The 24,444-nt window shown below is 41.4% G+C and overlaps 1 protein-coding gene across 1 annotated transcript in view; it reads left to right on the top strand.

Annotated features, from left to right (window-relative positions):
* Window positions 1-24,444, top strand: part of PRTG (protogenin) — a 127,538-nt gene that overhangs the window by 46,054 nt on the left and 57,040 nt on the right. The window contains exons 2-9 of the mRNA XM_014605943.3: window positions 11,029-11,173; window positions 13,590-13,723; window positions 14,050-14,187; window positions 15,332-15,490; window positions 16,057-16,216; window positions 16,961-17,208; window positions 22,409-22,573; window positions 23,440-23,745. Of these exons, the coding sequence (XP_014461429.2) occupies window positions 11,029-11,173; window positions 13,590-13,723; window positions 14,050-14,187; window positions 15,332-15,490; window positions 16,057-16,216; window positions 16,961-17,208; window positions 22,409-22,573; window positions 23,440-23,745 (1,455 nt within the window). The remainder of the gene's footprint in view (window positions 1-11,028; window positions 11,174-13,589; window positions 13,724-14,049; window positions 14,188-15,331; window positions 15,491-16,056; window positions 16,217-16,960; window positions 17,209-22,408; window positions 22,574-23,439; window positions 23,746-24,444) is intronic.

Raw genomic sequence — 24,444 nt, 5'->3', positions numbered from 1 at the left:
ACCTAACCTAAATTTTTCCGGCTACAGCTAAAGGCCATTGCTGTTTGTTCTGTCCTCAAGGATAAATTAGACTAATTGGTCCTTGTCCTTTCTGATGCCCCTTTTTATGAATTCTTAAATGGTTATGTTTCCATTAAGTCTCCTTATCTTTAGACTAATTATTCCCAAATCTTTTAACTTTTCCTCACAGGTCTGATTTTCCTAAACTTTTGTTCTTTCACTTTTGAACTCCTCCTAATTTGTTTGCCTTTTAAAGAATATTGTGGTTTTTATTTTAACTATATGCAAGAAAGGATATAAGAAACGACTTTGCTCCTAACTGACAAATATGCAGCTTTAGAAGTACAGTTTAATTTTCATTAATCCACTTTACAACATTTAAATTAAATTTACCTCTGAACTGCCCTTTGTAAGCACTGTAGGCTAACATGTGAGGTAAGGGTATGTATAGAGATTAAACAGATGTTTCTGACCCTGTAGTGTCTATTGGGAACACAGATGAAGACTGTTAAGGATATGTATAGAGACTGAACAGATGTTTCTGACCCTGCAGTGTCTAGTGGAAACACAGATGAAGACTGTTCTTTATTTAAATATTGCCATTATTATTCCAATAGATATGGATCACCTGAGCCAAAACCTCAGATCTGAATAAGTACCCAAAACTGTTCGGTTTGAGGAAGTTTAGATTCAGTTTTTATGACTAATTGCCATATCTAAATATGAATTGGTAGAGACGGTCTCCTTTATGCCCTCCTTTAGGAAAAAGAGAAGTAATGCCTTTTTATTTACACCTCAGGCCAGATCATTTACAAGAAATGTTGTTTCAGTATGGTTTTCTGTGGGTTGTATGTCATGCCTGGAGGAGAGAGAGCTCAAAAGTGTCCATGAAATACCAGGTCAAAAGCCCTGAGGACTTGAAGATTGTATCAAGCAGGTTGAGGGATAACTAGGAAGTAGAGCAAGTTTGTTTTAAGAACATAGAACTGGAAGGAGCCTATGACTGGAAGATCTTAGAAGAAAAAGACCCTGCCCTACACAACAGAGGAAAGTACAACCCACTGTGGTCCTTGCCAGTGTGATCTAGAAATTTGGCGATTTGGTATAACCCTGAGTAGAAGAGCAAGATCCTCAAAGCAGGAACACCTGGGATTTTCTAAATACTGGCAGGAGCATCATTACATTCCAGTCAAAATCCCCCAGCTGTAGCTGTGGCTGATGTTCCAGTATCTTGACGAGAGCCCTAATCCTAGAAGCCAGTAGCAGTCACGAGGGGGGCAACTTTCTTCCTGGCCCCAACTGGCAACTAGCAAAAACCCTGCTGCGTGGGATTCCCAGATGCCTTCCACACCAGAAGAGCTACCTTATTACAATACTTCAGGACCACAAATGTGATTCCGCAGTACGTCCTTGGATTGGTAAGCCAGAACACCCTGCCCTGTCATACCATAACGTCCACAAACTTGCCTAGTTTAATTTTATAGCAGTTCAGATTCCTTGCCCCTACCACTTTGCTTAGAAGAGCATTCCCAAACTTCTCTCCTAGCTGTGATTAGTTTTGGGCAGGTACCACTGAGAAGTTGTCATCTGTAAGGGACTGTTTGGAACAATTGCCTGATCCAAGAGGGAGATAATGTTGTATCCCTCCTGTAATTTGCCAGGCTGAGAGCTGGAAGCACCACAGTTTGAGGACATTAACAACTGTGTTTGAACCATTTGATCTGTAAATTACAAAATTAGCTAACATGTTGATTAATTGGTCTTCTGATGATTACATTCCTTGTTAAGCTTAACAACAGGGATCCGGGTTTTCCATTTCCCACAGGAAAACAGAGAAAAACACAGATTTCCCCCTTTACCTGAGGAAAATGTGGATTTTTCATTTTAATGAAAAAAACCATGGATTCTGATCTTTTGCAAAGAGCTCTCTGCAGGCTGGCATAGTTTCAGCCTGCAAGGAGCTGGGGGGAGTGATTTGAGGAGGGCGGTCAGGCAGAGGACACCATGTGCATGTATAGCACATGGCTGCCAGGCAGCTTGGAGAGCAGCTCCCGCAGGTAAGTCAGGCAGGGGGGTGACAGTGATTGAGACCCCCCCATAGGGCAGGAGGGCAGGGCTGGGGCTGGGGCCACTGCCCAGCCAGGGTTGCACAGGGCTTGGGGCTGGAATGTGTGGCTGCAGGGCCCTGGCAGGGAGTGGGATGGGGCCGCAGGTGGCTCCTCTGGGTTGCAGGGGGCTGGGAACAGCTCCCTGCCGCTGCGTGCACAGGGGGGCGGGGAGAGGGGGAGGCAGGGGAGCACATACCCCCCCAAATCTGTGCATAGGCAGGTGCGGACTATCTGCTGCAAGCTTAGGCTCCCTGCCCTGCTGCCCTCCCCCAGGGCCTCTACAGCCCAGCGGGTGTGACCTGGCACTGCAGGACAGAGTGGGGCTACGCAGGGAAGCTCTTTGTCATTGTGAGGTCTGCACTGCCCTGGTGAGGTGCCCCTGCCCACCCTGCAGCAGCAGGGGCAGTGGTGTCGAGTTGTGTCCCTTGCTGCTACCGTGCGGGCAGGGCATGCCTCGCCAGGGCAGCACAGAGCTTGAAATAGCAACAGGCTTCCCCGCATGGCCTCGCTCAGCCCTGCAGTGCCGGGTTGCATCCACAGAAGGGCAGAGAGCCTGAGCCTGCAGCAGGCAGCCCGCATCTGCCCCCACCCCATGCACAGATCTGGGGGCATGGGTCCCCCCTGCTCCCCCCAGGAGTGGGCGCAGCTGTGGGGAACTGGCCCAACCCCCCAACCTGAGCCGGCAGCAGGCAGGGTGGTGCTCCACTTCATTGCAGCAGCTGCTGTCTCCTGCAGGCGGCAGCCAGGGCTTTGGCGCTGCTGCGGAGGGCAGGGGGCTGCAGACCTGGGTCCCTGGCCCCATAGCTCTGGCAGCTGGGGGCCCTGTCCGGCAGGGCTGTGGGGCAGGGAGCTGTGGATGAGGAACAAGGGGCACCAACAGCACTGGGGAGCTGTGGGGGGAAGTAAGGGGCACCAGAATGGCTGTGGGGGGGGAGAAGTGGGGGCACAAGCAGAGTCAGGGGCTGTGGCTTGGGAGTGAGGGCCCTGGACCTGCGGTCTGTGAGGTAAGGGGGCAGGGGGAACTCTGATTTTCCACGATAAAAAAATGAAATACCAAAATGTATAAGTATTTAGAATTTATTTTATTATAGTGATTGAGGTCCTAGTAGGCTTCCAAATTACTTTCAAGTTGTAAATATATCAAGAAAACTGTGTTCAATTGATACATGTATTTATAGGCCTGTCATTTTAATCACAGATTTGGGGTTTTTTATTGGAGAATTTGCTTTTTTTTATCAGAGAATTTGCTATTTTTTTATTGGGGAAAAACAGGTTCCCTGCTTATCAAACTGCAAGAAAAGCACTGAAATTTCTGGCAGCTTTCCAGATTGTTACAGTAAGGACAGATCTCCTAGGAGAAAGTTTGGGTGTGATTTGGACTTGAAGGGCCATTCATTATTTCAACTTTACCCTTTACCCCTATAGCCCTGATTTCCAGTTAGTTTGAGCCTGTTTTACAAGGTGGTTCAGTTTAGAGATTGTATGAAATGCCTATGCATTATCTTACTAACAAGTACATTTTTAGTTTGTTAAAAGTGGTATAGATAGGTTAATTAATTTTAGGCCTCAGTTCTTTAAAAACTTGCATGCTGAGTTCCTTTGGATATAAGACTTTTCAAAACCAGGTATTTTTTCTGAAGTTGGCCTGCATTGTAAATTTGAGTTTAAAGCAACAACAAAAAAAAAGAAACAAGAAAAATCTAAAAATGTTATATGCTATAGAGTCTGTATCATTGTCAGTGTACAGTGAAATCCCTGTTATCTGGGATTTTACTAACTGGGACACTCTACCAACCAGAATTTCTGGCCGGCCAGTTGGACACGGTGGGGAGGGAACTTGCACACAGCCGCTGCCGCCGCCACTGCCACCTGCCATGCTGTGCTGCCGCTGCTCTGGGTGTGGCTGCCGCATTTTTACATTACCAGCACCCCCCCATTCCCCACTCACGCTAGATAGCGGGGATTTTACCGTACCTTTATTTGATGTTTTATGTTTTTCTTAAGTGTCAGGAAGTTTGGGTCTGACTTAAATCCAAGTGCATCTTGTATTTGAAAGAACATGAAATGTGCTTAGCGTTAAGGATTCAAGCAGTTTTATTGAAGCTAATGAGTCTTACTGTGTTTGTAAAGTGAAATGTGTGTTTTCAGGATTGGGGCTTTAGTGCTAAAATACTTATTTACTGTAAAGTACTTATAGTATACTCTTTTTAAGGGTTTGACATTATTTTGCCCATGCAGGCCACCTTTTGTTTCACAGCCTCTACTGCAGGCTGCAAGTTTCCATTCCCCAGAGCAGTCAGTTAGCTTGTCTTTGCTCTCACTGCAGATTCCCAGCCCTTCTACAGCAAAGGTAAGCGCAGATGTGGCAGAGCTCCACAATGGAGGACATAGCCCAGCTCTGTGCCACCTATTTCTCCCATGCTAGATTGGACCTTTGTGGGCCAGATCCAGCATGTGGACCATAGGTTGTCAACCTCTGCTATTATAATATTATATGGTATATACTATACCAGGGCCATCAACCTGGTGGCCTCTGAGGAGCAGAGAGCAGATTTAGACTGGACATTAGGAAGAACTTCTTCACAGTTCGAGTGGCCAAGGTCTGGAACGGGCTCCCAAGGGAGGTGGTACTCTCCCCTACCCTGGGGGTCTTCAAGAGGAAGTTAGATAAGCATCTAGCTGGAGTCAACTAAACCCAGCACTCTTTCCTGCCTATGCAGGGGATCGGACTCGATGATCTATTGAGGTCCCTTCCGACCCTAACGTCTATGAATCTATGAATTACCCTGCACCCCCCGGACTCTTGGTCTTGGCACTGCTGTCCACTTTGCTCCAATTGCCACCAAAGTCTTAGGGCTGCCCTTCTATCTTCCAACCTCTGTTTCCTGCTGTCACTCTTGGTTGCTGTGTCCTGCCTCCTCTATTCCAGTGAAGAAAAATCAGCTTCTCTTTTTTAAATATGCACCCAATTTTGGAGGTTCATGTAGGATGTGAGAAAATAAAGTAATATAAAGCCTAACTTAGTGCATCTGTTATTCTAAATCTGAAATACCTTGGAATTTCTTGATGTATGAACTCCTCCCTGGTGAAATCTCTTCTCAGAATAAAAAATTGAACTGTTTTTTTTTCATTTGAAGGGTTAGGGTTTTTGATAACTCTCAATGTCATTAACAGAAGCTCTTCAAATGGTGCTATGTATGCTTGTTCTTTCTACCTGAGCACTCATCTCTGATTTAGCCATTATCTTTTGAGAAATACTTAAGAGGCTGGCATCCCTTGTTGGGAATTTGCATATCTGTTATAGCCTGGTTAAGTGAAACCTGATTCTTCATTGAAATTTCAATTTAGAGATTAATTCAAGTTCTCTGGGTTTTATTTTGCTATCCCCTTTTGTTATATAATCCCAGTTCAGGTTTGGCTAGTGCCAGCTGATCTACATGCTAAAACTAGAGGGGTTTAACAGTGGTAAGCATGTAGGCTGTAGAAATGTCTTTTGTCACTCAAGTATGTGCTCATTCCACAAAACCACTTAATGGTATGGAGCCTGCAGGGTGGCCACTGACCTGCCATAGCTTTTGACATACAGTACCTAAGAAAATGCCTTAAGTCACCTCTACCTATATGCATTTTGGAAGTGCAAGAAGTTAGATTACTAAATAAGAGGTTGGTACGTTTAAAAGAGTGGAAGTGATTAAGATGAGAAGTAGCTAAAAAGTCTTAACCCTCTCATAGTATAAAAGGTTTTCTAATGTAATTTTGATGACTGTAAAATTTTACATAGGTGTTAGAATTTAATCTACAGCAACAATTAGAGCTGTAAGTTTCAACCTTTGTTTCTACAATATAATCTGTTATCAAAAAAGAATGCATGCTTATATTTTTATTTTAACAAACACCGTCACCCTTAGGAATGTGTATGAAGCTTCCATCAACATTTTGTGCAGTGACAACTTATGGCTGGGCATTGAACAATAGTGTCAATTTTATTTGATGATACTGGCTCAGAGCATGTCATCAAATGATCCTTTGTTTTTCTTGGTTCTATTTCTGTAAGTTTCTAAATCTCCGTTTCCCATAAATTGCAGGGGAGGGTGCTCTGTACTTTGCAGGGCTAGGCTCTCGTCCCCCTATGCAGTGTTAAGATTAAAATGTGGATATATGCATGGTTTTATAGAATCATCAATATTGTTATTCAAAAGAAACTATATGGACACAAGTTCCCAGCAAAACTGAATCCAATTAGTAACTATTGCTTTATTGCTTTATGATCAGTGTACTGTATTTTACAAGTTAAAAACAGTGGTAGCTGGCTTCTCAGCGTAATGCTAGTTGTTTTCTTTTAGCTGTAAACCTGGAAACAAAATGATTACACAGACTAAAGAGGAGGAGGAAAGCTCAAATAAAAAGGCACTTACATTTATTGTTTTTTGCAGGGTAGTTTTCAAGAACAATGCATGTCTCTTGAGACTTTGTTTCTTATCCATTTTATAGGGCTCTGGCCTCTTAACAGCACTGCTTTAATTACTTGTTCTTGGGATTGGGAGTTGGTATCAGCACTTGCCATGAAAACAAGCATGTTAAAAAGAGGTCAGGTTTCACAAGACAGCAGCAGACTTGTAAAAAGTGATTTTACTAGCACAAATAAAGTCAGAATTAAGAAACTAAAGATTTGCTTTAAGTAACAAGAAGTTGAAGGAGTAGATATGGAGCTGTGAAGAACAGTTTATAAATTGTGATCTGATTGGAGGACAAAGACAAGCATTTTCTAAAACCAACCTTGTAACATTTATAAAGTAGGCAGTATGCTGAGAATACTGTCTTGGATTTTTTTTTGGTGCAGCAATCGTTTCTAGTGTCTATGGGTACCTATACACATGATGGACCTCTGCTCTAATATGTGCTAATTAGCATGTGTTGGAGCAGACTCGATTAATGGAATCTGCTGCAGATCTGCTGGAGTGTGCTAATTAGCATGCTCCAGCAGCCTCCATGTCATATGTGTTCAGCATTCCCACGTTTTAAAACGGCTGCACTTTAACTGAAGCTTGTCAAAGCTTTAGTTAAAGCATCCCTGTTGCCATTTTGAAGTGCTGGATGCTGAACACATGTGATACAATGAGTGCTTTTATAAGAGTGGATCTCAGAACCACTCTAATTAAAGCACCCCTCTCCTTCACCTCAGAGCACGTGTATAGACAACCAATGGGATCTCATTTACTGGGAAATCACTTTATTTTAAAAGACACAGGGTGAAAATGCTAAGGAAAAAGAATCTCTGCTTCAGTTACTGGCAAGCCGTATAACTGGGAGTCATACTTTTTGGCAGGCATGACACAAATTACTCATACGTTTCCTCCAGTCCAGCTGGATTCCCCAGCGCTGAGAGGGACTGCAAACTCAGTCGGGCTGGAGGAGGCGCTTCCCCCAGCCCGGCTGAGTTCCCCAGTGCTGCAAGCTGCTGGGAACTGAGCCCAGCGGCAGGAGGTGCTCCCACTCAGTTCCCAGTGGCTCGCAGTCCTGGGGAGCTGAACCCGGTGGGGGGGAAGTGCCTCTCGCCACTGGGCTTAGCTCCCAGCAGCTCGCAACCCTGTGGAACTCAGCCCGGTTCTCCCTGCCTTCCACCACTGGGCTGAGATCCATGGGGCTGGCAGAGCTGATCAGAGCTCAGCCCAGCGGTGGGAGGCAGGCAGAGCCAGCTCTGTGCTCCAGTTGGCTCCACCAGCCCCACAGAGCGCATCCTGGTGGCAGGAGGCGGGGAAAGCCATGGCTGCACTCCCCGCCAGGCTGAGCGACATGGGTCTGCAGCCCTGGCTCTCCCCTGTCTCCCACCACCTGGCTGACTGCTTCGAAATTTGAAATGTTTCAAAATGTTTTGAGTGGTCTCATTTTGTTTCATTTTGAGGCTGTTTCGAAGTCCTTCATCTCGTTTCAATTTTGCTGTTTCGAGCTCAAAATGAGTCAAAACAGCATCAAAACGGACCGGCCAGTGAAATTTCACACAGCCCTGTTGGATATCCTTGCCTTAGATGAATTAAATGCAAGTATTTGCTGCATAGCTGTACTAGCTGTTGATGTAGTTTTAGTAGTTTTTACATGTTAGTTTTCTTTTTTTCAGTTTCTCCTGCCAAGTTTCTATTCTAGTTTTCATCCAGTAGTTGTAATGTATGAGTTGCCAGGGAATATAATAAACTGCAGTCGCTGGAATTTTTAAAAAATCACTAAAGTATTCATTTAAAAATTAGGATTGGAAGGCTGCAGTTTTTTTCCTTGACAAAACCTAAATGTTGAGTATAAAGTGCCTGAGAGTGTTCTACTACATAGTGTCAAAAATGTCAGGAAATTATGGGCATGATTCTGCAGTTCCTGTGCAGACCAAAGTTCTTTTGAGTTTTACCCTTTAAAGCAGGCACGTTAAATTCACTTAACTCTCTGGTTTGGATTCCTCCTGGACTGTATCTGGTGGGTTGAGCAGAGGTAGTGTTAACTCCCATGGGGAACTAAAAGATTGTATCCTGTTAAGTCAAGCCTTTGGAGTAGAGAGGGTTGTCAGATATACAGCCTTGCAGGCCAGTTGTGGCCTGTGGAGCCATACGATCCAGCCGGTGGGCACCCAGCTGCCCCATCCCCGCATGCTGTATGTGTCATGGGGGCTGGAGCCGGTGCCAGGGATGCTGCCATTGGCACAGGGGGTCGGTCCATATCTGACCCTGTGACTCTTATCTGGCCTGTGGGGCCTGATGAGTTGCACACCCTTGGTATCAAAGGAGAGAGAAAAGAGTGAGTGTTTTTGTCTTATCAGCTCCATGGGGGAATCAAAGCAAAACAGATCTAGAAGATGCTAATGTAAGTACACTAACCTGTATGTCATAGGTAGAGGTATAACTGATGGGTCCTCAGTCTTTTATGAAGCTGAGCTTCCATATTCAGAGAAACAAGATGCCTAATTATTGGTGTGGGAGGGGGTTTTATATTTGGTTTTCTGGAAATAAAAAGAAGGCTTTAGCAAGAGGGGTTAAACAGTTTTTGTAAGTTTGATTGTCCCACCTTTCATTGTTGCCAGTGTTAATCAGGAGTACCATGACTAGGATGATGGTTTGGAAATGATCATCTTTTTAGAAAATGCAGGTCTTCATTTTCACTTGCTTTTTGACTAAAGAAAAATAAGCCAATTCTTTTGTTATAAAGAACTTAAAAAGACTGCAACAGGTCAGAATGTTCGAACGCTATGAATTCTTGTTAGGAATCTCTGGGTTTATAATGTGAATCATGTTTGCACACATAATAGTACTAACATTGTGTAGCACCCCATGGCACCCTTGAAAAAATAAGGCACCCCAAGCTATTGGGGCACCCTGGCTGAGAATCACCATGCTAAATTATAACTCTTTATGGTGAAAGTATATAGCCCACGTAGTATGGAGGCATTTATACCAGGATAGCTTACTCCTACGTGGAAAGTGGAATAACTGTACTGGTTAAGGCACCTTTTATATTGATAATGTTGTGTTCCTACTTATACTGGAAGAAAAAAACTGAAACTGTAAAAAACTACCCTGCCTCACCTCCTATCCCAACACACACTAACCAAAATAATGGTACTGGTACCAAAGCTGGGTGTAAGCCAGACCTTATTTTCCAGAGCAATGGCTTGCCATTTATGAGAGTCTTAATTATGAAATCACATTATTCTGCACTAGGAAACATACAGGAATTCTGAAAATCTGAGAAGAGTACTCTTTATAAGAGAAAGACATGTGTCTGTACTCCACTAAGGAATCAATAACTTATGGCAGGTCTTTTAATACACAACATTCAGTTCTAACGAAATAGGTCAGTGACTTTGGATAGTCTATGACAATATTTTATGTGATTTACACAAAGGGGGAAAGTCTTGTTTTTTAATTAAATTTAAAAAAAAATGAACTAAATAGCATGGCTCACCCAGATGGGTATTCTTGTTCTATTATATGTTATTATTTTATTTTTGCCACAAATATCAGTAAGTACATTAATAGTTTAGAAGTTCTGCTTTTTCTTTTCTTCCAAGCTTTCATTTCCTGAGCAAGAGAATCAAACTGTTGATCGGTTTTGTAGGTGTTTGTTAATTGGAAGTTGTTCATCTATCTTTTACTTTATGCAGTTCATTTTCGTTTCACTCCCTTCAGCTGTTAAAGTGTGAAACTATATTGGGAAGCTCTCATGGTTAAAAGTAACAATAGGAATCACACCACATACATTTTAACCTAGATGGCTGAGATGAAGGTTCACAGTTCTTTACAGTACTTTCCTTTTTGTTTTGTTTTTCCATTAAAGTATTAACTGGTACAACTCTACGAGTGTTTTTCCAGACCTGAGTGAGGAAGGTACATACTGTTGTTAAACAGCAAAACTTAGCTGGGAGGAACTAAATGTAGCTTTGCAAAGCTCCCTCTGTGATGAATGGGCTTTACTTTTATCAAGGTTCACAGGATTAGGTGACACATCTAACTTTTTAGTTAAATGCAAACCTGTTTTGTATAGTGATATCCTTAAATCTGTTTGAAGATTTAACACTGACTTATTTTAATTTGGCCTTTTCCATTTTTAACATAATTGAGTTGAAGCCAATGAACCTATCTTAAATCATACTAAGCTTGACCACAACAGTCATGTCAGTCATGCACTGGTTTAACTGAATTATTCTAAACACATGATTAATTCAACCTATGCAATTTTGCTATCATTGAGGCCTTTGTATCAAAGTTTGCATCTTTAAATGTCAGGAAACAGACTGTTCTGGGTAATTTTTGTGCAAGTTGATCTATAACTATGTCCTTCGGAACATGTTTGTCCTTGCTGACTTCTAGGGCAATTCATTTATTTTAACTTGTTTTCATTCAGCGTTTTAAATTTGATTAAATTTTTTTTTTTTTTTTTTTAGCTATTACTGCATTTGAAGTCCAACCGCTTTCAATTGAAGTCCAAGAAGGAGGCGTTGCCCGATTGTCCTGTAAAATAACAGCAAACCCTCCTGCCATCATCACATGGGAAGTAAATAGAACAACTTTACCGTTAGCCATGGACAGGTATGTAGGCTTTCACACTTTGGCATGATATCTTCTCTGTAAACAGTAGGAAGGAACATGCTGCAAGCGGATCTAGACAGGTTACAGGGGTGGGCCGATGAGAACAGGATGGGGTTCAACACTGACAAGTGCAGGGTATTGCACCTGGGGAGGAAGAACCAGCAGCATACCTATAGGCTGGGGAACTCCCTTCTCGCCAGTGTCGAGACAGAAAAGGATCTTGGAGTCATCATTGATGCCACAATGAACATGGGCTGACAAAGTGGGGACGCGGTCAGGAAGGCCAACCATACCTTGTCATGCATCCACAGATGCATCTCAAGCAGGTCCAAGGAGGTGATCCTCCCCCTCTATGCGACACTGGTCAGGCCGCAGCTGGAGTACTGCGTCCAGTTCTGGGCACAGCACTTCAGGAGGGATGTGGCCAATATGGAGAGGGTCCAAAGGAGGGCCACCCGCATGATCAGGGGGTAGCAGGGCAGGCCCTACGAGGAGAGGCTACAGGACCTGAACCTGTTCAGCCTCCAAAAGAGAAGGCTGAGAGGGGATTTAGTGGCAGTCTACAAACTAGTCAAGGGGGACCAGCAGGCATTGGGAGAGTCCCTGATCCACTGAGCACTGTTGGGAGTTACAAGAAACAACGAACACAAGCTAGTGGAGGGTAGTTTCAGGCTAGACATCAGTAGGCGCTACTTCACTGTCAGGGCAGCTAGGACCTGGAACCAACTTCCAAAAGAAGTGGTGCTGGCTCCTACCCTACCAGTCTTTAAAAAAAGGCTGGACAAACATCTGGCCAGGGTCATTTGACCCCAGTACTCTTTCCTGCCATGGCAGGGGCTCGGACTAGATGATCTCCTCAGGTCCCTTCCGACCCTACCAACTATGAAACTATGAAACATTTTGAATCTGTGGCAATCTGAGAATTGCAGAATAGGAGGGAATCCTAACACTTAAAGTGTTATTTTAAAAAGCATTAACTAAACCAGTAACATTTGAGATATAGTTTAGAATCATTAAATAACCCATTTTACAGTTATAAATAAATCTTGCTGATGCTTGTTTATTTGAGTAACTTCAGGTATGAAGGAAGTCTTGCCGAGCTCAGAAGGACTACTTTTATACATAAAATTACTCAAATATGTGATTTCAGAATTGAGGCCTTATTTAAGTCCTTTTCTCCTTCAAAATATCAGTAAGGGTGCAGAAAGTCTTTTATGTTTTCAATCCTTTTTACTGATACACTTAAGAAACACTTTACCAGAATCTGTTTTTTGTGGGTTTTTTTTTCTAATTTTGTCTAGTTATCAGAATATCTTTAAATATGGGATTCTTAATATGTCTGTGAGGCTATGGAGTTCTAAAATTAGTCCTTGCAACTACAGAATCAGTTTAAATGTTGCAGGGTTGAGGTGTGCCTGCTGATACCATACTTAAGTACAATATAGTGGAGAAACCGCTATGTGGATGGGAGCATAGTAGGAATTGGACATTACAAAGGGCAGAAGTGAATAGAGTAGTTCAGAGACCACATACTTTTGTTGTATTGTCCAGAGCAGTGAATTCTGTACGGTATACAGAGATCTACAGAAGTCCTCCTGAGCCATTCCAGGAGTGGTTTGCAAAGGTTCCTAAACACCAGTTAGGAAGAGATTGTGTAGTGAGGTCTGTTCCTTGGAGAATTGCTCTCTTGTGAATCACTCTGTTGAATGAAGTGATAGTTGCTGACCTTAGGTTGCCATTAAAGCAGCCTGGGGAAGTTTGGTTTGGAATGCTTAGTAAGAAGGAACTCCAGCACAGAGAGCATTTCCTTTGACCCTGAGTGCCTCTGGCCTCACATCCACCCCCCTGCTAGATTTTCCCCAGAAAACATTACTTACGGCATCTCTCGTTTAAGGCTGTCCCTTGCAAATACTTTCTCCCTTGCTGCATAACTTCTCTTGAGTGTACTCATTCTTCCTAGCTTGCAAGAGAGGGAAGAAAGAGAAGCATAAAAGTTTAAATGATTGACACTGTTATAGGAAATACATGTGGTGTATTTCTCTAGGTAGCAGTTATTCAAGTGAAGTCACCATCAAAAAGCAGTCGACTTTTTAAATATATTGGGTGCTAAGACTCACCAAACTGAATACAGAAGGGTGAATGTGGGTTAGGGTGTTGTATTTGCGAGCGCTGAACGATTAGTTGCAGGTAAATTCATTCTTATTCCTTCATCCAGGGGGAGGGGCAGGGAGAGATTTCCCTCATAGATTACTGAAGGTAAGAAGTGTGGAGATGGGTCATGTGTATAACATGTTTTTTGGAGGCTCCCCTGCTTGCTGTTCTCAAGCTGGTATGGCAGTTGCTGTTTGCTAATCAAGTGGAGAAACAAGAATGTGTATAAATACAAACATGCTGTTTCTTTTTCTTTCCATGACAGAATAACTGCTTTACCAACAGGAGTTCTTCAGATCTATGGTGTTGAACAGAGAGATGCCGGAAATTATCGATGTGTTGCTACAACTATAGCCAATAGACGTAAAAGTGCTGAGGCAGTACTAACTGTTATTCCAGGTACCCAGAATATATAAATCTCCACCCCACCAATATTATGGTCTTTTTCACAACAGTCTACAAAGAGATACATATGTACCTTCAATAGAGAGCTCTTACTGTCTTTGGACTTATTTTGAAAAAGACCCATCAACCTTGGCAGCAACAGCTCTATTTCCTTCTTTTCCTGAGTGTGTACAATTACTAATGACACAATTAAAGAAAATGTCTGTATTTGTAATTTTAACTTTAAAGGTGAGCTTCAAGCAGCCTTGCTCTTAGCATGTAGTTATTGTGTTTTATGTCATGATTGATTGGCTTTTTATTTAATCCTTTGCTTTTAAAAGCCTTGGACTTGAAGCTGTTCCACAAGCCAGCCATTATAGCTGGTCCCCAGAACATTACAGCATCTCTTCATCAAACTGTCATCTTGGAGTGTGTTGCCACAGGGAATCCAAAGCCAATCATCTCTTGGAGCCGGTTAGGTAAGTCTTAAAATTACAGCCTGCAACCTTTAGCCTGTTGAAAGGAAGTGAAACTGGAAAGAAAGGATTTCAGTAATTAGGTTATTGTTTGGAGGCTTTGTGTACTCTTAGGCTGATAAGAGGAAGAAGTTGATTTGGGTTCGAAAGTGTAAAGTATGTTTTGGATCATCTTTCCCTTATGCTATAGAGAAGCTGTAAGGCATTTTTTTGGCCCGTTGGATTTGCCTGCTTTCAGCTGTTGATTCTGAACAGTCACCTAGTACAGTACTGGGGAGAAGGAGCACGGGACTGTGACCTTTGGGGACTCTGTAACTGGGAGGTAGAATCAACTGTGAGATAAGACTGGTTTGAATGGTTACATACTGTAAAACAAATAAATACATAATTGTGGCCTTGGCCCTACGTTCACAGCTGATTTAGGCCACACTTAGCCATAATCTGTTCCTGAACAGAGGAATGGGAAGAAGAGGTGGAATTTGACTGTAACAAATGTTTATTTTCTACAAAAAGAATTCTAGCTTCTTCCCGCTACACACACCTACGTAATGTGAAATAAATGTAAAATGCAGAACTGTCTGTCAAAGATCTGATTTACCAGTCATCAAATATTGTTTGTGTATCGTACGTCTAAGGGGAAGAGAAATAAATAGTGAAGTCTTTCTGAGCTTGGGAGCATATAGAAATACAACTAAGAAAAAAGGAAATGTGATAGTTAATTTAGCAGGATTTCTACACAGCATTTGCTTAGAAATCCTTTCATTCTCAACATAATCTACTAGTAAATGAATACTCTCTGTCTGTGAAATTGAAGTGGGCATTACCAGCAATTAATTCAATCTCAACTTAAGGCGGGAAGTACAAAGTGTACCCTGTAGGTTGCCTGGGATACTGGCAGTAATTCAGCTAACAGGAAAAACTTCAAACATAAACTAGACATGCTATCCAAGTGATCAAAGACCTGTCTGGAGGGCCCTCGCAAAGCACAACTGAGGCAAACTAAATAAAAATGGAAGCCTGTGAATTCCCTTTCTGTCTTTTGATTACTGGGCATTACCCCAAGCCTTTGGCCCATCTAGTCTATAAATTAGATTAAAAATACACCATGGAGCAATCTTGTAACCATACTTTTTCCTCTCTGAAACAGACCATAAGTCTATTGATGTCTTCAATACCCGGGTCCTTGGAAATGGGAACCTCATGATATCTGATGTGAAGGTGCAGCATGCTGGAGTGTATGTTTGTCGAGCCACTATTCCAGGCACACGTAACTTCACGGTTGCAATGGCAACTCTCACTGTGTTAGGTGAGCTTGTTTTGAATTTCAGTTTGACAAAACCTGCTACTGTGTGAAAATTTGTTCTGTAGCCGACAGTTCAGGTTCATTCTGCCATTGATTTTGTTGATGTAGCTGATGGGTTGCAGTGTGGTCTCACAGGTGAACAGAACATTGAGTTTGGGCCATTTTTTGTGAGTCTACTTTAAATGAGTTACTTTCAGATATGTATGATTAAAGAGTTATTTCCTACAATTTATTTGCTCTTAGAGAGAAATAGATTCATTTGCTATGGAATGAGTCTTTTTCTAGCAAAGTCAAAAATATAACAAGTGACTGCTTCAAGAGCAACACTTTATACAGTGGACTTTTAAATAATTAATTTATAAACACATGAATGGAAATGAAAATGGTTAATTTTTACATATGTTTTTTAAAAGCAGGATATCTGTGCATATGAAACATGTACTTACATGATGTTGTATGTTCTTCCTGTGGCCTTAGAGGGGTTTGTGCATTGGAAATTTTCTTGGCTTTAACTCTGTGAATGTTAGTTTTGTTGTAGATTTAATTTTTATCTTATTATTTATCTGCAGCGCCCCCTTCTTTTGTGGAATGGCCCGAAAGTTTAACAAGGCCCAGAGCTGGGACAGCCCGTTTTGCCTGTCAGGCAGAAGGAATTCCTGCACCCAAAATATCATGGCTGAAAAATGGGAGAAGGATACACTCTAATGGTAGAATTAAAATGTACAACAGGTGAGATTACTACTGCTGTTAAATCATAGCAGTTGTGAAATGTACAGTAGTTATTAAAGGGTTACATATGGGAGAGAACAGCATGCTCAGGTAAAAGAATAATTTTTTGCTTGTGATTCATTAAAGTATTCAGACCATTCAGATATCCATTGACCCTAGCTTTTGAGATTATTACACAAGTAAAATACATACAAATTGATTACATCAAAATCAGAGCTACAACTTTTTCCAGTTTATGATCTCTGCTATTTCAGTAAATTAACTGGAGTAATTTAGTTGACTTCATTGAATTTTCAGTGGTTTAAAAAAGATAGTCTCGTCTGCTGTTTGAGCTATTTTATATCATTATATTCTCCAAATGAGCACCTCTTATTAAAATCCAATGAAGATGAAAAAACCCTACTGGTGGGGGGGAAAAATAAGTGCAGCATTATGAAAGAGTAACTCTAGCAATGGTTTTTATAACGGAAGTTTGTAAATATGCTTTTACTTTTTAAAAATGTGTTTGACTTTAGGACTAAGCATAGGGCCTGCAAGAAGGTTTGTGAAGACCTTCTAAAGCTTCTAACTTTGACAATCAATTTCTAACTGAAAAGAATGAATAGTAAATTCAATCTAAGGCATTATGAGTATGAATTAATAGAAAAGGGGTAAAAGAGTGAGAATTTTCATTATACTAAGCTAAATTAATATAAGACACTTCACCCCCCCCCTTTTTTTTTTTCTTTCTCTCTCTCTCTTTAGTAAATTGGTGATCAATCAGATAATTCCTGAAGATGATGCTATTTATCAGTGTATGGCTGAAAATAGCCAGGGCTCTATCCTGTCCAGGGCCAGACTGACTGTAGTTATGTCAGAAGACAGACCCAGTGCTCCCTATAATGTCCATGCTGAAACTATGTCCAGTTCAGCAATCCTACTTGCTTGGGAGCGACCCCTCTATAATTCAGATAAAGTGATTGCATACTCTGTGCACTACATGAAAGCAGAAGGTAAGCAGTGTTGTTTTAAAGTGCATGTGCATAATATTTGTTAAAGTATCATTTGTGATCAGGTTTGTTTTTTGGGGTTTTTTGCAGTAGTTTGTCATAGTAAGAGTCTGCCAACAACAAAAGTCTCATAAACTTAATTTTAGGCTAAATCATACTTTCTTACATACAAGAGCACAGGGCAGCCAACCTGAAGTAGTAAATGTTTTGAGGCTACAGAGCTTTTGCCAAAATATCTTATTCATAGGGCTGGCACATGTTTACCTCTCCATCTTCTAACCTCCGCATTGTGCACAGGTAAGCAAATATTGAACAGTCACAACTGGCTGGAGCATGGACAAAGAGATATAGTGCCTCCATGCGATGCTTGGATTCCCTTTTCTCTGGGAGCAGGATCTCCTCAGGAGTCTCTGCCAACTTTTCCCTTCTGCTTATATGCATGCCTCAGGTATATACAGCTAGAGTTTGGGTGTGTAAGATAGGGCTGACCAATGTGTTCACAGAGCTAAGCTCTTTTCCAGATATGCCTCTCCATTCTTAATCCACATAGCTTGTGCTGATCGTATGGGTTTAACCCTCTTCCCTTGGATAGAACTCTGGCCAAGGTGGGGAGGCTTTTCCTCTTTCATGCCTTCCACTATTGAAAGCAGAGGAGATAGCATGATTCTGTCAGTGTACCCAGGTTGAAAAATGTGCTGAAATAACCCGTTAGCACTCTGCTATGGGCTATCTCTGAAATATTACATCTATCTTGTCTAAAAAGGGACAGTTCACTTAAGACAGTAGGAAGTAACTAGATACTCATGTCTTTTATTCTATTATTTCTCAACCCGTGGGTTATGACCCAAAAGTGGGTGACAAGAATATATGAAAGGGTCACAAACAAACTTTAAAAAATGGATCAACAAACCTTAAAAATAGATTCTCCTTTGAAGGAGAAAACTGTGGGAAACCATGGCTTTTCTCTTGCAGGCTGGCAGAGTTCCAGCCTTCAAGGGGCTGCTTGGAGGCCCTCTGCCCCTCTTCGACCCCACACATTGGGGGGTCTGGGTGGGGGAGTGGGTCAGGAGTGAGGGGCACTGGATTGGGACTGACCATTGATGTTTACAAATGGGTCCTGGTACAAAAATGGTTGAGAACCACTGCTCTAAATGTTAACATTCAAAGTAATTATCTATTACCTATCTCATGATAGGAGGCTGGTGTGTTTTATAAGCAAAAGTGACTGCCAAGTGACTGAAAAATCACTTAGCTGCATGAATTGAACTACATGATGCTAATCTCATCACTGAAGCTCTGTTTTCTGAGTGGAAAGATTGCTTTCTCTGGTCCTATTTAACAGTTAGTTTATTCAAGGGCAGGATTGCAGATGGTCAGCTCTCAGTATGAAATACCAACCTGCCATCTGGTAGGCAGAAGACAGGAAGGACCAGCTTAATTATTCTAAGGACTAATACAGATATAGCTGCCTTTTGCTTTTGAAAATAGGATTTTTTCAGGACACAAAGTAGATGATGTTTGACATAAGGGAAGAGTTTCCAATGAAGAAGTGAACACATAGGAAGTTATTCCTAAATTTTCAGAATTGCTGAGGAATTATCCATACATTTCCTATTAAACACAAATATGAATTTAAACTCACACTGTATAATCTGTCTAGGTATTTATGTGGCTTCTGTATTGGTAGTATGAAAGGGTAGGGAACTTTATTGGGAATTAGAAAGGAGTATCTCAGTGAACCATCTATGCAGGAGGTGTACCAGCAGTGTAGTTGTTTGATTTTAAAAATTATATATATACAGTGGAACTCCATTATGCAGCCCCTGGTTAACTGAAGCTCTTGTTTGTTGAAAGATCACACATGTCCCAGAGTTTTATTTAAGTTCACCTGCTGTGACATTGCAGACCCTCAGAGAACCAAGTGACCCCTGAGCTTGATTGGGCCTGCTAGCTCAACTACTCAAAAGTGGTGTTGTTGTGGGGGGGGTTTTGTGGGGTTTTTTTTTAATTCATGTAATGTTAGCCTTGTTGTAAATAAGTCTGTTGAGCACTCTTCCCACTGGTAAAGCTATAATACCTGAAGGTGGATTTACATTAGGTAACTCCAGCAATTTGAAATAAAAATGTAGGTCACATGTCTGTGTTTTTGTCTTGAAGACATGGCCCACCTCTGGGTTAATAACACCTACAGAGGTGCAAGCAGAAAAAGGCTGACAAACGAAAAAAAAAAGTTGCTTTTGTTTGCTTGTTTGTTTGTTTTTAAGTGCCAAAAATAAAGGGAGTACAGGTTTCCGAAGATTGTTCCTGGCTCAAATATAGTTGTCCATAACGAAGAAAATGTGTTAACCTTTTTTGAGACTGTTTCTACCTAAAACACTGCCCTCTTGAAAGCTGGATGAGCTAACTTGAAGTGTAAGGACAGATAAGAAAGATAACTAAAGATAATAATTTGTCGTGATAGCTCATAATGTGGCTAGAGAGATGCTTGGCATCTGATGACACTGATGACACCATTATCACCTTTGGTTAACTTGTATTTTAACAATTCACATTCTTTAATTTCTTCATGTAGCCCACAGAAGCAGGTGCTTGGGCCACTGTTACCCTAATCTTACCTTTCTGCATTCCCCCTGTTTGTTTGCTATACCTTCTTTTGAATCTTAATGTTGGTACTGCTACTGGGACAGTTTACATACATGCTTGGATTAAATGTAATATGATTTACATGTTCAAAGTTATTCCTATTTGTAAATCCGTGCAAGACTAGAGTAGTAGAGTGTAGATAGACCCTTTGGGCGCACCCACACATGTAGGCACGCGTGCTTGCAGCAGCTCAAAAAAGCGGTGCAAATTTGAGCCAGGGCTTTTTGCCTCAGCACACGTGCCTGGATATGCACTTTGGTGTGGTGCAAGTTGTGCCATTTGGGGCAAAATAACCCAGCCTGGCTCCTCCCGGATCTGCAGCCATGGGCAGCTAGAGCCTGGGGCCAACACCTGTGCTGGCCCCAGCAATGTAAAAAGCTGCCCTGTCCTGGCCCCATCAGTACAAAAAGCTGCCCTGGCAAGTAGCCCAGGGCTACTCATTCTCAAGAGCTCCTGGGGCCCGGCTAATTGATACCTGTGGACACTACCCCTTGTGCCAGCTGGACTGCTGAAGTAGCCCTGAGAGTTCCCTGTCCCCTCTACCCACTACAGCAGTCTGGCGGTGGGGGCTGCTGCCTGGCTGTGACCTGCTGTCCACCTGCCAAACCTGGATGGGGACTGCACAGCCAAATTTGCAGCTCAAGGAATGTTTTTTTGTTCCCGCATGTGCCTCTTGCAGCATTTCAAAGGACTTTGAGATGTTGCAAGAGTCATGTGCGTGTTCGTCTGGACGTGCTCTTTGGGGCTCTAGGTGCTACTATAATGAAATAATAGCAAAGTGAAACTTGTAATTACTGTTTCCTGTTTTATTATGGTATGTTTAGACATATTGTATGCATTGGCATTAAAGTCACATAGAGAATGCCTCATGTTTGGATCATTGTCTCATGTTTGCACATTTTTAATCTATTTGCTTTAAATAGTATGTTTGTAATTCTTCCTAAATATAGTATCAGGTGAAGTATCAATTAATTGTTAGGGTTTATGAATAAGTAAATTTCGTGCTATCCTAAATAATTTAACACAATAGTGCTTTTGGCTATACCTATACTATGTTAGACTGTTGCACATAATTCCATTAACTTTAGTTTGAAGTGAAATGAAAACTTTCAAAATACACTAATCATATTCAGTTCCTGAAATTTCTGTCTGTGTTCACAGACAGAAGGTGGTTAAAAAAAAGATGCTTCAGTTCATTGTTCAATTCCATAATAAGTTTAGCATTTGTGAAATATGTGACAAAAACAGGTTGAGATCCCTTCTTAATAATAATAATAATAATAATAATAATGTTAGTGTTTAATAAAGCTGGCTGAAGAACCTGACAGGTGTCTTTTTTTATTTTATTTTTTTAAAGAAGAATATTTTACATTTAAATAGGGGGTCAGGGTAGCAAGAAGAATAAGACACTGATGAGTGCATGTTGGAGTGTGTTAATTCCTTGTTAGTGATTTAGAAAAAGTACAAAGGGAATGCTGATTGTGGTGGAAGACAAGCCTTGTTCTCTATTATGGCTGTTTCATTAGGGCCTCCACATGAGGCCTAGCAATCCGTTCAATGAGAGAACAAGTCCTTTTAATTTGAGCTCAAGGATCTTGTTTAGCAGGTCAGAAATCGTGCCATGCAATTCCTAATTAACAAGCCATTAACTAGTCTGTTGTGAGATGCTGCTAATCTTGTCTAATTAAAATGCTATCAAGTTAATTCAGAAATGTGGGAAAACTTAATGGTGGAATTTGCCTTCCGTTTTTTGTTTATAAATTCAGTTCTATAGAGGAGGGGCTGGCTCTTACAGAGGTTTGATTAAGTTGACATGCATTTGGTGTGAATTGTTCATTAAGCTTTCACCAAACTTATTCCACTTCACAGCTTTCCTCTATAGGACTAAAGACCAACAAAGACAAAGCCTGCTGTATACATTGCTATGCATATTTTAATATGAATTGCTGAGAATTTTTTTTTACAGCTCATTAGGGTACAAAACATTTTTGAAGCTCATTCTGGACCATTGCTGTTGGCTTTTCTGAATTAAAGAAAAAAACCATGTCAATCAAATTTAATAGAATTCTCAAGGCTAAAATGAGATCCTTTGCAGAACGACTTCTTTCTGTTTGTTTTGTTGTTTTTTTAAAAAAAAAGAATGAAGCCTTCACATTCCTCGCAGTCTAATATGAAAGCTCTGTAAATAAGTTTTGAAAAAGCACACTGGTTCGAAACAAATAGATTTAAAGACTTGCTACGAATGATAAAGCTATTAGAGCTTGTCTGTTGTGTTACTGTACACTGGGCACAAATTGTTGTGACTAATTCTAGAAAGGGGTTTTAGAATTGATTAATTGTATTCAGCATCTTTTATTCAACAAAAATCCTGAGCCACCATAATCTATAAGACACAGTTACTTCCATGTACAAAAGGCTTCCTTTATCGGGATCATTTTAAAAAAGAAGAAAACTCCTTAAACTTGTAGGACCAGAAAGATAGATTTAGTCACCACCCTTGGATCTTCTTGTGCTAAGAACTGACAGCAATTTTTGTTCCTGTTATCTCTTCTTATTCCAGGTTTAAATAATGAAGAATATCAAGTGGTTATTGGAAATGACACAACTCATTACATTATTGATGACTTGGAACCAGCTAGCAACTACACCTTTTATATTGTGGCTTACATGCCCATGGGAGCCAGTCAGATGTCAGATCATGTGACTCAACACACCCTTGAAGATGGTAAGTTAAATAAATGTGGCAGAGTAAAATAAGCATTTTTATTTGCACTGAAACCACATGTCCAACCCTGTGCTAATGCTCTCGGAGTATCTTGAATTCCCACTGACATCATTGGCACTTCTGGGTACATACAAATGCAAAACTGATCCAGCAATTGAAAAGTAAGAATAAAAAAAAATTCCATGTTATGCAAGGTGTATTTATTTTATGCTGAAAGAACGTGTTGTTACTGAATGAGTCAAAAGGCTGGTCTCTATTCTTTAACGATAGTGTGTAGCGTTAAGTAAGTGTTAATAATTTGTGGGGTTTTGGGATTCTAATGCCCTCTTTTACCCTGCTAGCAGTAAGATTCATTGTTCACACACATAGTTAGTTGTATTATTCATACACTTTTGAAATGATAATGTACATAACCTAAACAATCTTTGTTCATCTTTTGAAGGGGAAATTACCATTCCTATCTAAGAGAACCTTAAACAATTGAGGAAACTTTTATTACGATATCTTAGATATTCAGAAAAAACTGTCTTCCCCCTATTTCCTATGCAGTGATACAGCTAATATGTGTATTAATTTCATTAATACTGATGCTGACTGTCACCAGCTGTTGTGGTAAGAGGTGGAAAGTGCTAAGCCACTTCCAAGAGCAGACTTGCTAGGGTCCCTGTTACATAAGGAACTGTGATCAGTTTTAGAATGATCTCTTCTTGTGTCTCTATCCTCCAGATCTTTTTGACTGGCTTTCTAGCTTTACCTAGGAAAATTTTACTGAAAACTCACAATAGTAGATACTAGGTTAAGAGTTTTCATCTGCTTTTTCCCTGTATGCTTTAAAAAAGATACCTACTCTTATTTTTTATTTTTAGTTCCTTTGAGAGCTCCTGAAATTAGTTTGACAAGTCGAAGTCCTACAGATATTCTGATTTCCTGGCTGCCAATACCAGCCAAATACAGACGAGGCCAAGTGGTCCTGTACCGTTTGTCTTACCGCCTCAGCACAGAGAGCGCTATCCAAGTTGTAGAGCTTCCAGGGACTGCAAATGAGCATCTTCTGGAAGGCCTGAAGCCTGATAGTGTCTACTTGGTTCGTATTACTGCAGCGACAAGGATAGGCTGGGGAGAAGCATCTCTGTGGACCTCCCACCGGACTCCAAAAGCCACAAGTGTGAAAGGTAATTCTCCTTTGCTAAGGTCCTTTGAAGAAAGGAGCATTGTGTACCTAGTCCCAAATGTATTTTAATCTGCACCCTGTGGGAGGAAACTATCTCAACAAGGTTTTTCCATTGTATTTGTTGTGGTGCTGAGCACATGTTGCTATAAATTCTCATTTTGTGTTTGTAATCACAAGGAGTGAAGTTGCACCATGTGGTTGTTTTAATTATTTAAAGATATGTGTGTATGTATTCAGATTTATAGGCTTCCCAACAAAGGGTAAGGATGGCATACAGTGGGTGCATTTATACATGCATTTGATCCAGGATCAGTTTACTTGTAAGTAAACTACACGTGAGTAAACACTCCCAGGCAGGCATCTATGGATGCAGGGAAGCAGGAGCAGATTGGCTGCTAATGGCAGCAAACTGCTACTTCCTGGGGCCCTGCAGTGGGCCTGTGCTGGCACCGGGGGAGCTCTAGGCTCTCTCTGGGTGCTAACCCAGGGATTGGCAGGAGGCCAGGAGACTGCTGGCTCCTAGCCAGGGCTGGGACATTATGCTCTGCCCATGCTGCTGGGGCAGGGAAAGTGTCCCCCAGCCCCAGCAGCAGGGACCTCCTGGCTCTGACTCCCTGATCAAGGGCAGGGGACTTAGAAAGAGCTACAGGGGAGCTTGTTTCCCACCCAGCTCTGCACTCATGGAGCTGAGCGGAGAACA

Source organism: Alligator mississippiensis, chromosome 11, assembly GCF_030867095.1.
Source record: "Alligator mississippiensis isolate rAllMis1 chromosome 11, rAllMis1, whole genome shotgun sequence".
Lineage (NCBI taxonomy): Eukaryota > Metazoa > Chordata > Crocodylia > Alligatoridae > Alligator > Alligator mississippiensis.
This window is presented reverse-complemented; position numbering and strand designations above follow the sequence as displayed.